At 43.6% G+C, this 16,283-nt stretch overlaps 1 protein-coding gene across 1 annotated transcript; it reads left to right on the top strand.

Moving 5' to 3' along the window:
* Positions 1-1,864: 1,864 nt before the first annotated feature.
* On the top strand, positions 1,865-13,980 carry LOC132388836 (zinc finger protein 16-like). The gene is made up of 4 exons (XM_059961261.1): positions 1,865-2,013; positions 4,624-4,742; positions 4,853-5,029; positions 12,385-13,980. The coding sequence occupies exon 4, from the start codon at positions 12,792-12,794 to the stop codon at positions 13,743-13,745; it is 954 nt and encodes a 317-aa protein (XP_059817244.1). The 5' UTR covers positions 1,865-2,013; positions 4,624-4,742; positions 4,853-5,029; positions 12,385-12,791; the 3' UTR covers positions 13,746-13,980.
* Positions 13,981-16,283: the final 2,303 nt, after the last annotated feature.

The raw sequence follows: 16,283 nt of genomic DNA on the forward strand, positions 1-16,283 counted from the left end.
CCTGAAAGGACACGCGAGCTAAGCTGTCTGATCCAGTTCACCAGATCGTCCCTTGTTTACAACTTAATTTGTCTCGGGACCATCCTCCCCGTATCACGGAATGTGCAATCATCCCACTTTCACCCAAAAGAACCCAACCCGCCTACAAACCCACACCCACACTCCACTCATAACCTCTACCCACACACACAGACAGAGCCCATTCTCCCCAAACACCTTGGAGAACCACAAGAAATTGACCCTACAGCCCTGGCTCGGTCGCAAAGTTAAAACCGGGGCTGAGGAGAGCCTGGAGCTCACAGCCACCCGGTAGAGCTCGGGCCAGGCCCTTTCTCACTGCTACCGGCCCCCGATTTACACAAACCCGACATCAGCCTCTGTCTACCGCCGCTCGGACTGTCACAGACCCAGTGTTGCGACGCTTAGTGTCGGCAGCGCGCCTGCGCGTCTCCCTATGGTCCAGACTCTGGCCGAGGGTTCCCACAGCGCCACCACTGGCCAGAGCCGGAGGGACAGCGCAGAGAGCTCGGCCGTTCGGCTCTTTCGCTGGGACACGCCGAACTCCCCATCAACTCCATCCAGCTGGAATGTAATAACCATCAAATATAATTCCTGTCAGCGATTAGCTGTCTGAGTGATTCGATGACTTTTAGAGGAAGGGGTATCTATGGTCCACATTGTCAAGGTGTTAGTTTACCAGCATACAAAGACGCTGCCGGAGGAACTCAGTGGGTCGGGCAGCATCTGTGGAGGGAAATGGGCCGTCAACATTTCGGGCCGAGACCCTCCCTCTGGATTGTGAGTGGACGGGAAATAGTCAGAGAAAAGAGGAGAGGGGTGGGGATGGGGCAAGAGCTGGGGAGTGAGAGGTGGATCCAGGTGAGGGGGAGGTGGGAAGGTGGAAATAGTGACAGGGGTGGGAGGTGAGTGGTTGGAGCAACACGGGATACAGAAGATGGAAATTAATTCCATAGGGGATGAACAAAGAGGTTAGAGAGTATTTGTTATAGAGAGTGCAATAAAGGTTCACCAGACTGATCCCTGGGATGGTGGGGTCATCTTATGAAGAAAGATCAAATGTGATAACCCTTTCATTTAGAGAATCGAGGACTGAAAGGTGAACGCATTAAAATGCACAACATCATTCCCGGTTGAACCAGGGATCCCAGTCTCTGAAAAAGGTCGTGGACTGTCCGAGTCTGAAATGTCTCCACTCCGAGGGCGGTGAATGTTTGTAAATCCCCACAACAGAGGGCGGTGAAGACTCAGTGATCGTCCTCACATAAAACAGAGAACAACAGATGTGTGGAGACCAAAGGGAATCGAGGAAATGAGGATCCGGCAGAAATATGTGGTTGAGAAGGGAGAACAGCCACTATCTTGTTGATGGTTAGAGGGGCTGAATGGCCTTCTGCTGCTGTTTCTCACTTAATGTTTCAGTGTTCCTGATCGGTGATGCCGGAGGAATATAAATAGAAATTAGTGTTTATAGACATAGTCTGATTTAAATGAAACTTGCACATTTCTGGTTTGGGTCTGAATTGTGTTTCGGACCGCGATGTGAGTCGAAACTCTTAACTTTGAGAGCTCTGTGACCTGGGGCTAGAGGGAACGGGACCGGGGAAGATATGGTGGGAAAAATTAAATACGTATCTGGTTTAAGTTTGGAAATAATAAAATAATATGGGAAATGCGACGGTGGGCAGGGCAGTGTGTGAAGGGAGGGTTGCCGTCACCGGATCACGTGGGAGGCCCTCCACTCGTCACGTGATCCCGTTTTACCGCAGATCGGAAGCATCTGCCGATTTTTCTGAGGCCCCGCCCACCGCTCGATGACGCAATTAGCACATTGCGCATGCTTACATTCCTGGGCTAGTCCGTGCTGTTTTTTTCGTTCTTTGTGAAAGCGGGTCGGCGGTGAGATCGGGATGCGGAGGGGGGGTTCTCGCCGTCTTGGACGGGGTGCCGGAGACGGATTATTCTCTGAGGGGCAACACCAAAAATTTTCTTTCGGTGAGTATTGAAGCCGGTCCCGATCGGGGAGTTCTGACGTTGGGTAGTGAGTTAACTTTCCCGAACTCGAAACAAGAGAAAATCTGCATTTGCTGGAAATGCGAGGAACGCGCACAAAATGCTGGAGGAACTCAGCAGGCCGGGCAGCATCTAGAGAAGAGTACAGTCGACGTTACCGGCCGAAACCCTTCGGCAGGACTGGAGAATAAAAGGTGGGGGTGGGGACGGAGAGAGAAACACAAGGTGATCGGTGAAACCTGAAGGGGGAGGGGATGAACTTTCCCGAACTGGCGGCCTCGCCTCGCTTCCTGCACAGAATCTGCCGGGGTCGGTCCGGGTTGTGAGACCTTCACACCGAACCGTCTGAGATGAGCCGCCGCTCAGCCCCTGTTGTTCTGGTCCTGTTAGCAGGATGACGTAAACTTATTTCCATATTGTTACTGACAGAGAAATGTATAATTTGTGTTCCGTGTGTTAACTGAATGTACTTGCCTGTGATGCTGCCACAGTGTTTCTCTGTTCCTGTACTTTCCCGTACTTGTGCACTTGGCAATAAATTCAACAGGTCCTGCGAAAATTCGGTGAGATTTGATTAGTGATAATCAACTTTGCAGCTCGGTCGGTGGAATGTAGAGACATGTTAATGTATACACTGTTAAATGCAAAACCCTGAACAGTGTTAATGATCAGAGGAATCTTGGAGTCCGAGATCATCGCTCCCTGAAAGAAACCGCACAGATTGATCGGGTGGTTAAGAAGGCAAATGGTGTGGTTGTAGCGGTGTGCTACAGGCAGCGCTAAAATAACGACACGGGAGTTGGTAAACTGCAGTCAAAGATAACTTTATTCGAACTCAACAGCCTTGCATTAAAGCCTCCCTCAACCCGCCCCCCGTGGGCGCGGATGCTCCAAAAGACACGTACTCACAAACCCCCGCAGGCTATCTCCCTTAGCCGGAACGCTGGCTAATTGTGAGCCGGTTCGGGTGTGCCAGGAAATGGGTCGCCACATGGTTGTATTTATCATTGAGTTCAAAAGTCGGGAAGTTATGTTGCAGCTTTATAAGATTAATTATGCCACATCTGGAGTGTTTTATACAGTTGTGGTCGCTATCATTCTCTGAAGGATGTCGGGGCTTTGGAGCGGGTGCAGAAGAGGTTTACCAGGACACTGCCTGGAATAGAGGGCCTGAACTACAACGGGAGGGTTAGGGTTAGGCCACATCTGGAGTGTTTTATACAGTTGTGGTCGCTATCATTCTCTGAAGGATGTCGGGGCTTTGGAGCGGGTGCAGAAGAGGTTTACCAGGACACTGCCTGGAATAGAGGGCCTGAACTACAACGGGAGGGTTAGGGTTAGGCCACATCTGGAGTGTTTTATACAGTTGTGGTCGCTATCATTCTCTGAAGGATGTCGTGGCTTTGGAGCGGGTGCAGAAGAGGTTTACCAGGACACTGCCTGGAATAGAGGGCCTGAACTACAACGGGAGGGTTAGGGTTAGGCCACATCTGGAGTGGTTTATACAGTTGTGGTGGCTATCATTCTCTGAAGGATATCGGGGCTTTGGAGCGGGTGCAGAAGAGGTTTACCAGGACACTGCCTGGAATAGAGGGCCTGAACTATAACGGGAGGCTGGACAATCTTATGTTGTTTACTCTGGAGCCGTGCCGGCTGGGGTGAGACTGAATAGACGTTTAGAAGATTACCAAAGGATTAGAAACAGTGTCTCAGAAAGTCTCTGACTAACCACATGATCAATGCCTCTCATAAACTTATATACCTCTTTCAGGTCACCTCTCATCCTCTGTGACTCCAAGGAGAAAAGGCCGAGTTCACTCAACCTATTCTCATAAGGCATGCTCCCCAATCCAGGCAACATACTTTTAACTCTCTTCTGCACCCTTTCTAAGATTTCCACATTCTTCCTGTAGTGAGGTGACCAGAATTGAGCACAGTGGAGTGTGACCAAGGTCCTATATAGCTGCAACAAAAACTCTCGGCTCCTAAACTCAACACACAATTAATAAAGGTCAATGCACGGTAGACCATAGAGTCAACCTGCATATCAGACTTGAGTGTCCTATGGACTCGGATCCCAAGATCCCTCTGATCCTCCACACTGTGAAGAGTCTTCCCATTAATGCGAAATTCTGCCATCATGTTCGACCTAACAAATTGAACAACTTCAAACTTATCCGGGTTGAACACCATTTGGGACTTCTCAGCCCAGTTTTGCATCCTTTCAGTGTCCCACTGTGACCTCTGACAGCCCCGCACACTATCCACAACACTCCCAACATTTGTGTCATCAGTAAATTTACTAACACATCCCTTCACTTCCTCATCAAGGTCATTTATAAAAATCACGGCGATCAATGGTCCCAGATATAAGTATACTGTAAATTTTTATTATTTTGTTTTTTTTTTCTTCTATATCATGTATTACATTGAAATGCTGTTGCACAGTTAACAGATTTTACACCACATGCTGGTGATAATAAACTTGATTATGAATCTGAGTGGATAGACAATACATTTTTCCTGGGGATTGAAATGTCTAAAACACTTAAGGTGAGACCAGATGTAAGCGACGTTTGTGTCTTTCCACAGAGTGTTGGGAGCTGGACCCTCTGCCTGGGGTGGGAGACCCCACTAGTCACGTGATCCTGTTTACCCCTCCGATTTATCCACAGATGTACAATATCTTCATGCATGCTCACTGTTTCCGGGTGGGTGGTGTTTTCCTTTCTGCTCAGCCTTCAATGTTTAACGTTCAGTGAGTTTTGGTCATAGTAACAATTAATAGAAATGTTTGGTTCTCCTTTTTATTGTTTATCAGCTTCATTATCTTTGATGTTAAAGTTAGACATGTGATGAGAGATTTATTGGAAGAAAATCCCCGAATGGAAGCAAACCATGACTGAAGTCGAGTAAAACAGCCCAAGGATTGAGAACATCAACTGGAGAGAATCCAACTGACTTGGAGATTCCATTGATATAGTCAGGAGAAAGTTTGGTGAGTCTCATTTACTCAAACACTGGTCCTTTAGACATTACATACCTGTACAAAGGAAGGTAGGAAATAGTTGGAGTGAGACTGAATGTGCCCTGAAGAACTAGTTATGCCTCTGTCAGACCCAGTTACAATCACTCCAGGTCTGGTAATGTGCTTCCAGCAGCCCAGCCCTTTGAAACCACTCCCATTCCCTCACAGTGGTCACTCAGTTCAAGATCTCTCATCCTCTGATGTAGCTTTTGGTCAGTTCTGAGTGGGGAGAGGGAAAGAGAGGGGAGTGTTTATACTGACTGTCTTTCAAAAACAGTAATTGTTTGAACTTGCTGCAAACTCTCTCCCCATACCCTGTACTTTCTCAACTAAATTATTGACATAGATGACAAGTAGCAATGGGTGTAACCTCAGGGAATGTCACTAAGAACGGGACTCTAGTCCAAGAAACAGGCTGTCACCATAACACTCTGCCTCCTACCAATCGTCTGTTTGCAGACTCTGGGGCTCTGTAACAAACTCAATGTTAACAGGAAGATTAGTCAGTGATTAAGATGATGAGGGAATTGTGGCCTCCTGAAAGGACACGTGAGCTGATCTGTCTGATTCATTGGACCAAATCCACCCTCGATGATAACGTAATTTACCCCTTGCCCATCCACCCAGGTCATGTTACTTCTGATCACCCACAGTACCCCAACCACCCTCTGTCCCGCCAGTGGCTCGAAACCCTTCTGACCATTCACCCCACACCGACTCACTGACAGGCCCCCTTCACTCACATCCACCCTCCCAAGCTGGAGGGGAACCACAACAAACTGATCCCGCAATCCCGACTCGGGCGCAAATCTAAAAGACTGGAGAACCCGGTGGCTCCAGCTGTCTGGATCGATCCAAGCCCATTCCCACTGCAACCGGCCCTCGATTTACACAAACCCGAGATTAACTCTTTCCTCACCGCTACCTGAACATGAGAAACACCAGCATCACCTGGGGTTGGCATTGCACTGTGATTTGCTGTAGGTCCTCGTATGCTGTGAAACTCCCCACTGTTGGACATGTAGACCAGAACCGTATACGTTAAAGACTCCCCACTGTCAGATATGTTGACCAGAACCGTACGTGTTAGAGCTCCCCACTGTCGGATATGTTGACCAGAATCATACACAGTAAATGTCAAGGCATGGAACCATAATCCCATGGTGGATTTGTTCAGTGACATGTGAACATACGTGATTAACGACCCTGCAACTGGGGACTGAATAAATAGTTAGCCTAACAATTCTAATCAGACACACCATCTTCTCACCTTTCTCCCTCATCCCTGTCTACGTACCCCGTTTCCCTCACCACTCCTCCTCACGGTCCCTCTTCATCCTCCTGCCCTCTACTCCAGACCTCCCTTTTTATTCAGTCTCTCCCTTGCCATCTCGCCACTCCCTCACCCCCTTCCATATCATCGCCCCCTCAACCATTCTTGCTTCCTCCCCACCTCTACGCTCCCCTTCACTCTTCTCTATCTGCCTCAGTGACACTGCTACTTGACCATTCTCTCACTCTCTTTCACCTTCTGCCTTCCCCTCTCCATCTCCCCCTCTCTCATGCACCCTCTCACTTCAATCAAATTTGTCTCTCTCACTCAGTCACCTCCACCACTCTGTAACCTCCATTTCCAGCTCTCACCCTCTCTTTCTCTCTCTCTGCATCCCACCCTCCCCCTCTCTCAAACACTTTCCCTGCTGGCTCCTATATCCCACATTGTCTTCCCCTCTTTATCACCCTCTAAATCTACCACTCATCCCGCATGTTCTGCCTCTTTGCTCCCTGTCAGTCCTCCTCCTCACCCCCACCCCCCCATCACACCCCGTGCTCACCACCTCATCCGATACAGTGGTATGTAAACAGCTGGGCACCACTGGTCAAACATTCTGTTACTGTGAATAATTTAGTGTGTAGAAGGTGAACTGATCTCCAAAAGTCTTAAACACGAAACATTCTTTTCTACACTTTAAGCAAAATTAGTGTATTATTTCTGTTTTGTACAATTTTAGAATGGAAAAAAAAGGAAAGGAGCACCATGGATAACCCCAAGAGATTTGAGCTCTCAGATAACTTTTACCAAGGTCTCTGACCTGAATTAGCATGTTAGGGCTATGGCTTGTTCACAGTCATCATTAGGACAGGCCAGGTTATGCAAATCACAAAGCTTTATAAATACCCTGTCTCTTCAAACCCTGTTCCAACAATCAGCAGCCATTGCCTCCTCTAAGCAGCTGCCTAGTACTTGAAAAGTTAAAATAAATGATGCTGACATAGCAGGAGAAGGCTATAAGAAGATAGCAAAGCAATTTCAGGTTGCCGTTTCCTCAGTTCACAATGTAATTAAGAAATGGCAGTTAACAGGAACAGAGGAGGGCAAGTTGATGTCTGGAAGACCAAGAAAGCTTTTTGAGAGAACTACTCGTAGGACTGCTAGAAAGGCAAATCAAAACCCCCATTTGACTGTAAAAAAAATTCAGGAAGATTTAGCAGACTCTGGAGTGGTTGTGCACTGTTCTACTGTGCAGCGACACCTGCACAAATATGACCTTCATGGAAGAGTCATCGGAAGAAAACCTTTCCTCCGTTGTCACTACAAAATTCAGCATCAGAGGTTTTTCTCACATTGAGGGAGAGTTTGTTTTCTTGACACCAGACAGATGTTGTTCAGACCTCAGACAAAGTCAGCAATCAAATGCTTGAGCATGGTGCGATAAATGTGTTGAGCTGTGGAAATCATGATCCAAGAAGCATTGTAGGAAAGCCAGATAAGCCCAGGGCATGGAATTACGATATCGTAGGCATTACTGGGAATTGGTTGCACCCAACAGTCTGAGGGATTTAGAGGAACAAATTTGTAGAGAGTTCACAGACTACACCAAAAAACAAAAGTTGATATAGTAAGTGATTTTAACTTTACATGGGACTCCCATACTGTAAAAGGACTAGATGAGGTAGAGTTTGTCAAATGTGCCTCAAGCAGTACGTAAAACATCCGGCGTAGAAGTGTGCAATAAGCTGTTGGGAAATAATCCAGGGCTGGTGACAGAAATTAGTGTATGGGAACACTTCATGTCTAGTGATCCTAATGCCATGAGATTCCAAGAAAATATGGAAAAACAGAGGCCTGGACTTCTCTTGAGATTTTAAATTGGAGAAAGATCAATTTTATGGTCTTTGCAAGGATTTGACAAGTGTGGATTGGAACAGGCTGTTTTCTGGCAAAGGAGTACTTGGTAAGTGGGGGTTCTTCAGAAGTGAAATTTTGAGTGTGTAGAGTTTGCATGTGCCTGCCAAAATAAAAGGTGAAAGGTAACTGGTGCAGGGAACCTTTGTTTTCAAGAGATATCGAGGCCCTGGATATTTTGTTCATCTAAATTCCTCAGGCTGTTGGGTGCTACCAAGACACATTAATGACTACAATATCATATTTCCACACCCAGAGCTCATCTGACTTTCTTTAGTTGTCTTCTCTTCATTTCTAAAAGCTTATTTAACCTCTCTTTGGCTTTTATGTTGGTTTTGGATTCTCATTTCAGCCAAGGTTGAGTCCTCCTACCTTTCCAATGCTTCCACTTCTTTGGGATGTGTCTATCACTCAGCTCCCGAGTTGCTCCCAGAGACTCCAGCCATTGCTGCTCCATCATCACTCCTACCAGGTTCCCCTTCCAGTCAAGTTTGGCCAGCTTCTCTGTCACAGAAACATGGAGAAGGTCAGAACAGGAACATGCCCACTCTTGGCGAACAGAATGGTGACCTATACAGGAGACAAAATAGATGGGGGAGGTTTTAAATAGTAGTTTTGCATCTGTATTTGCTCAGGAGATGGACACAGAGTCGATAGAAGTGAGTCAAAGCAGCATCAACTTCATGGACCTTGTACACATTACAGAGGTGGAGGTGTTTGCTGTCTTAAGGCAAATTAGCATGGATAAATCCCCAAGGCCTGACAAGTTGTTTCTCAGGACCCTGCGGAAGACAAGTGCAGAAATTTTCGGGGTCCAAGCTCAGATATTTAAATCATCCTTAGTGACAGGTGAGGTACTGGAGGATTGGAGGACAGCCAAGGTTGTTCCGCTGTTCAAGAAAGGCTCTAAGGATAAATGAGAAAACTTTATGTTAGTGAGCTTGACATCAGTAGTGGGAAAAGTATTAGAATATATGTGCAGGAGCTGGATATGTAAGTATTTGGATAGATGTGGACTGATTAAGGATAGACAGCATGGTTTTGTGCATGGTAGGACATGTCTAGCCAATCTTATAGAGTCTCTGGAGGAAGTTTTCAGGAAAGTGGATGAAGGCAAGACAGCTGATTTTTTCTCCATGGGAACTTGACAAAGTCACATATGGGAGGTTGGTCAAGGAGGTTCTGTCACTCAGCATTCAAGATGAGATAGTAAATTGGATGAGGCAATGGTTTTGGGAGATATTTAAGGAAAGGTACGCTGCAACCGGTGTTTCTCCAGTTAACGGACGATTTCCCTCCATGCCTCTCTGGCATCATGGGCAACCGCGTATGAGGCAAGTTACAGCAGTGGTTCCAAAGAAATCAGCAGCCCGTAACCCAGCTCCCCTGGAAAGTGTCCAGGGGAGCTGGCTGGATTCAAACTCAGGTTCATCCTGAAGTCCGGCACGGTTGCCACTGTGCCACCAGCCAGATCCGGACATTTCTTTTCAATATTGTTATTGATTTTCTTACATAAAAGAATACCGAGTAACTTAAGTGTGTGTGTATATATATACACTATATAATAATATATATATAATATAAATATAATATATATAATAATCTATAAAAATGATAAAATGGTACTAAATACAGTATATTAGAAACTGTATATTAGAAAAAATCTAATCCGCTACCAACAAAAAGCTGCTTGGTAAAAAAAAAGAAAAAAAAGGAAAAACATCCTTATCATTATAAGTAAATAGATGATAATATTAGCCAACATCCGTACGTAACAACAAATCAAATGCTTTGAAAATAATTCAAAAATGGTCCCCATTATGTTTGAAAGTCTTTGATTCAGAAATTGAACATCAAATCTGTTCTAAATTTAAGCATGATGTAACATCACGCAGCCACTGATCAGGTATTTCCAAAATCATATCTTGCCCTCCAACATTACCAAATAAGGCAGTCAAAAGATTAGGCTTAAAATTAACCTTAAAAAGTGCAGAAAAGGTTTGAAATACTTCCTTTCAGTATTTTTGAAGTCTCGGCCATATCCGAAACATCTGAATCAATGAAGCTACTCCATAGTTGCATCTGTCAAAATAGGGAGACATATCTGAATAAAAACGAGAGAGCTTATCCTTAGTCATATGGGCCCTATGGACTACTTTAAATTGTAGGAGGGAATGGCAGGCATATAACGATGAAGTATTAACCAATTTAAAAATTTCATTCTATATGTTGAAGTCTGCAAATCTTGTTCCCAGAGATTTTAATTTTGTCTAAAGGAACATTTCTCATTCTCAACAGCAAGCCACAAATATTGGATATTGAACCATTCTGAAAAGGTTTCAGATTAAAAATTACATCTAATAAATTTTTATCTGGACTTTTTGGAAATGTATGCAATTGAGACTGCAGAAAGTCCCTAATTTGCAGACATTAAAAAAAAATAGGTTTTTGGTAAGCTCTATTTAGCTGAGAATTGCTCAAGCGAAAAGGCTTCCTCCAACTAACAAATCCTGGAAGCAGTTAATACCTAGTCTATCCCATTCTTTAAAAACTACATCAATCAAAGAAGGGTTAAAAATAGTTAGAAAAAATAGGACTTGATAGCAAATGTCTCATTAAAACAAAATATTTTCTAAATTTTATCCAAATCCTCAAAGTATGTTTAACTACCAATCTGTCAGGTAGTTTACTTAAAGATAAAGGAAGTGAAGATCCAAGAAGAGAAATAATAGAGAATTTATGAACAGAATTAGCTTCTATAGAAACCCAAACAGGACAGTCCTCATGGTTAATATAGTATGACCAAAATGTGAGGTTCCATATATTGCCTGCCCAGCAATAAATCATAAAATTTGGTAAAGCTAAACCTCCATTCTTTTTTGCCTTTTGAAAATGAAATTGATTTTGTCTAGAAAGTTGATGTTTCCATATATAGGAAGATAGGGGAGAGTCAAGAGAATCAAAATAGGATTGAGGAATAAAGATGGGTGAGGCCTGAAAATGGTATATAAATTTAGGTAAGATTCATTTTAATAGAATTGATTCAGCCAATCAACGATAATGGAAGTGGCAACCATTTTGAAAGTGTCCTTTTAACGTAACTCAATAGAGTGAAAAAATTCCTTTAAACAGTAGCTTATAAATCTTAGTAATTATTACAGCAAAATTGATTTCTTATAGATTTAAAAGCAAGGTTAGTATGAATGGGTACCAAATTATTCAAAGGAAGAAGTTCACTCTTACGTAAATTTAGATTATATCCTGAAAATTGGCTGAAACAAGAAAGTAAAGAAAGCACAGAAGTTTTGACATTAGAAATATAAAGTAGTACGTCATCGGCATAGAACAAAACTTTGTGACTAATACCTCACCTTAATATCCCAGTGATACCGTGAGATACTCTAAAGGCAATAGCTAAGTGTTCTAAGGCCAGATCAAAGAGCAATGGACTCAAAGGGCAACCTCAAAGGACCAGACTGGATTTATTAAAGATTAATATTCTCATTTCCCTATTCGTCTTTTATTAAATGTCATTTATTCTCCTTCTAAAGAGACATTGGAATGTGTGTCATCCTTAGATGCTGAGAAGGCCTTTGATTGGGTTGAATGGAATTATCTATTTAAAACATAAGAAAATTTAATTTTGGGCCTGATTTTATTCAATGGTTTAAATTATTTTATTTATATCCTTCTGCTCGGGTTTTAACTAATTCTCAGAATTACAAGCCATTTATCTCCAATGTTGAACTAGACAAGGTCAGGAGATATTTACATGGCATTAAGTCTATGGCACTTTAAATTAATAGTACATAAAAGAAAATCCCAGCTGTATGTCAACAAAAGCTACTTGCGTGAGAGTGTTTCAGTTACTGTGGAGCCAGGCACCCATGCAGCTCAAGGGGAATGGGGAATACTACCAATGGAGAGAGTCAAACTGAGCCAAGTAACAGGCTGGAGATGGCAGAAATGCCCCATACTTATAGAGCATCAGAGAGTTTGATGGTCATTCCAGATACCAACACTGTGACCAGTTAGAAGATGATTTCTCTCTCCAGTTTGCGTTGAACCATACTGTAACAGTGTGAGCTCATCTGAAATGTTGTCCTTCACCCACTGATGAATTTTTAAATCTTTACAGGTTAAAAATGACAAGGAATTTGTCTATGGAAATTCAAACATAGCACCCCAGTTTTGCTGTCTCGGTCTAGATATTTAAGAAGTGGAGCAAGGGATTTACTCGATCATCCTTCCTGCTCATACTGTGGAGAGGGATTCACTTGGTCATCTGACTAACTGGCACGCCCATCATTTTACACAGGGGAAAGGCCATTCACCTGCTCAGACAGTGGGAGTGCATTCACTCGGTCATCTCAACTGAAGGTACTTAAGCAAGTTCACACTGGGACAAGGCCATTCACCTGTTCTGTGTGTGAGAAGGGGTTCAGTCGGTCATCCCACCTGTGGACACACCAGTCAGATCACACTGGGCAAAGGTTGCTCAACTGCTGAATTTGTGGGAAAGTATTCACTCAGTCATCTGATCTAATGGCTCACCAGCAAGTTCACACTGGAGAGAGGCCATTCACCTGCTCAGACTGTGGGAAGGGATTCACCCGGTCATCTCACCTATTGAGACACCAGACAGTTCACACTAGGCAGAGGCCATTTACCTGCTCAGACTGTGGGAAGGGATTCACTCGGTCATCCCATCTGAAGGTACATCAGTTAGTTCACACTGGGGAGAGGCCATTCACCTGCTCAGACTGTGGGAAGGGATTCACTCAGTCATCACACCTATTGAGACACCAGACAGTTCACACTGGGGAGAGGCCATTCACCTGCTCAGAATGTGAGAAGGGATTCATTCGGTCATCTGACCTACTGGTACATCAGCGAGTTCACACTGGGGAGAGGCCATTCACCTGCTCAGACTGTGGGAAGGGATTCACTCAGTCATCACACCTATTGAGACACCAGACAGTTCACACTAGGCAGAGGCCATTCACCTGTTCAGACTGTGGGAAGGGATTCACTCGGTCATCCCATCTGAAGGTACATCAGTTAGTTCACACTGGGGAAAGGCCATTCAGCTGCTCAGTCTGTGGGAAGAGGTTCACTCGGTCATCCAACCTGAAGTTACATCAGCGAGTTCACACTGGAGAGAGGCCATTCACCTGCTCAGACTGTGGGAAGGGATTCACTCAGTCATCTAAACTGAAGTTACATCAGTTAGTTCACACTGGGGAGAGGCCATTCACCTGCTCAGAATGTGAGAAGGGATTCATTCGGTCATCTGACCTACTGGTACATCAGCGAGTTCACTCTGGGGAGAGGCCATTCACCTGCTCAGAATGTGGGAAGGGATTCACTCGGTCATCTGACCTACTGCAACATCAGCGAGTTCACACTGGGGAGAGGCCATTCACCTGCTCAGAATGTGGGAAGGGATTCACTCGGTCATCTGAGCTACTGAGACACCAGTCAGTTCACACTGGGTAGAGGCTGATCACCTACTTAGACTCTGGGAGGAGATTCTCTCGGTCATCTCACCTTTATGTGCATCATTGAGTTCACACTGGGGAGAGGCCGTTCAACTGCTGTGAATGTGGGGAAGGATTCACTCTGTAATCTAACCTTGTGACACACTGCCAGGTTCAGACTGGAGAGAAACTTTCAATAAGCTGCATGCTGCATATTTGTTCATCACCATTGCTAAATGTAATTTCAAGAGTGACTCGTAAATTATTGCTGCTGATCACCACACCCAGTTCTGCACCCTGGTCACTGGGCATGGGAGGAGTTTCTTCTGCTGCACATTCACCTTTAATGGACTGGAGTTTAATATTCTGGATATGAGAGAAATAAGTCAGTTTTATTTAAAACTGTCTCCAGTACTTGGTGAATTTATAACACACCTAGCGTACAGTAGAGAGCCAACTCAGGCTGGCTGGATGGTGCCAGTGACTCTGTTCCAGGACAGTCATTTTCATTTTTTCAACTTTTTTATTGATTTCCAGTAAAAAATATACAAATCAGTGGAAAGGTTTAGCAAACAGAGAATACAATAGACATATAAAGAGCAATAAAGAAAAGTATATATTGTCAAAATCAGATAGGTTTAATGTTATGCAGTTATATATACAGTATAATAAAAAAAAACACAACTCCTCTTAACAAATCGTTAAAAAAATTGGAAAATTTTATTTATATGCAGGAAAACAACACTAAACTAAATTGGAACAAAAAAAAAGAAAAGAAAAGAAAGATTGGGCAGTCCAATTGAGGATAAAATTAGAAGAAAAACAAAGAGAAATGCAACCTTCCAGTCACCTCCAAACTTTCACGGATAAGGAGTTTCCCGAAAGAGAATAAAGAAAAAATAAATTAAATCATATGAAAATATTGAATAAAGGGTGACCAGACTTGCTCAAAATTAAAAGATGTATCAAACGTCCAGCTTCTAATTTTCTCCAAGCTCAGATATGACATAATGAAGGTGAGCCAATAGAAAACAGTAGAGGATTAGATTCTTTCCAATATAACAAGACAGTACTCCTAGTCAGTGAAGTTGAAAAGGCTATCACATGCTGAGCGGAAGCAGATACTCTGCCTATTTCCTCTGGAATAATCCCAAAAATTCCCGTAGGAGAAATTGGGTTGAACATCCACATCTATAACTTTAGACAATATTCTAAACACATCTCTCCAAAAATTATTTAAGCTTATACATGACCAAAACTTATGAGTTAGAGCAGCTACCTCTATGGTATATCTGTCACAAATAGGGCTTATATTAGGAAATATATGCACCAATTTATCTTGGCCCTATGTACTATCTTAAACTGAATAGAGAGTCAATTTAGGCCTGCTGGACCCTGCCAGTGATTCTGTCCCACGAATCCTTTTAAATCCTCCCCTGTTGTTCACCTCGTGTTCCCCCTGTAGGATGGGTTCCAAACAGTCACCACTCTGTGGGTGAAAAGATTCCCCTTGAATTTTCTCCAGACAGTTGAGCTGGCTGCAGTTCTGTCTGAGATGTTCTTTGCCCCTGAAATCTCTGAGCTGAGGAAGAATGACATTTGGATTTACTCTCCTTAATCATGGCTCATTTCCTCATTATGGGTCATTTTCCGTGCTTCTGAAGGGTTGTTAGAAGACATCACTGTTCTCTAAAGACTGAAAGCAGAATGCGAAAACATTGGTTGGATGTTCAAAGGAGCAGGGTCAGAAACCAGAGGTGAGTCTGCACAGGGCAGAGTTTGGGGCTCTGGACGATGGTCGATGTAAGAACGTATCACAAAGAGAAGGAAATCAGCAGCTGGGTGTGGCAATAAATGACAGAGTAGTAACATTTGGAAGCTGATTGACAGAGAAAATAATTTGTCTGACCAATGACACAAACAATACCTGTGGTGAGGTGCTCCACTTGTCAAGGAACGTGTGTGTTCAGAATTGTTATATCTATTGAGGGATTTGCTTGTTTATCCTGTAATATTATATCCGGATGGTTATTATGGATTGTCCTATCTGTAATAATGTATCGATTATCATATATATATACTGTGAGATTTTGACTAAGTGGATCAGGCTGGAAATAATTGTACCTTAATTAGGTTAACATGGTCATTCATCCGTTTGTATTTTAAAGCAAGATTTTGGTGAATGATATTTGCCACTTGATTGCAGCTGCATAATTAATCAGATTGAGTTCAACTGCCGCAGGATCCTGGAATGTGTTGGATTGTGTCTGGTTTCTCTTAGCATTTTCTGCATTGATTGCCTTGTTTGTATTGTATGTATTTTTGATTTTTTTCCCCGCTTTTGTTAACCACCTTGTCCTGTATTTCCGCAAGGAATCCTTCTGTTTCTGGGAAGAGGTCTCCAACTCTCAGTCAGGTGCTCGATATTTCCTTTTCACCATCTCATCTGCTCAGATCATTGGGATGTCTCCCATGGAGGGTCATACTCATTCCACTAGTTCATGTTTTCTTCCACAGTGATGATTCGTTTTTCTGAGGTAGCTTCTCATTTAAGTTT

The sequence above is a fragment of the Hypanus sabinus genome, unplaced genomic scaffold (genome assembly GCF_030144855.1).
Source record: "Hypanus sabinus isolate sHypSab1 unplaced genomic scaffold, sHypSab1.hap1 scaffold_423, whole genome shotgun sequence".
Classification (NCBI taxonomy): Eukaryota; Metazoa; Chordata; class Chondrichthyes; order Myliobatiformes; family Dasyatidae; genus Hypanus; species Hypanus sabinus.

What these genes read in the sequence shown, in the direction of transcription:
- LOC132388836 (XM_059961261.1), top strand. Translation starts at nt 12,792, where the DNA reads ATGGCTCACCAGCAAGTTCACACTGGAGAGAGGCCATTCACCTGCTCA.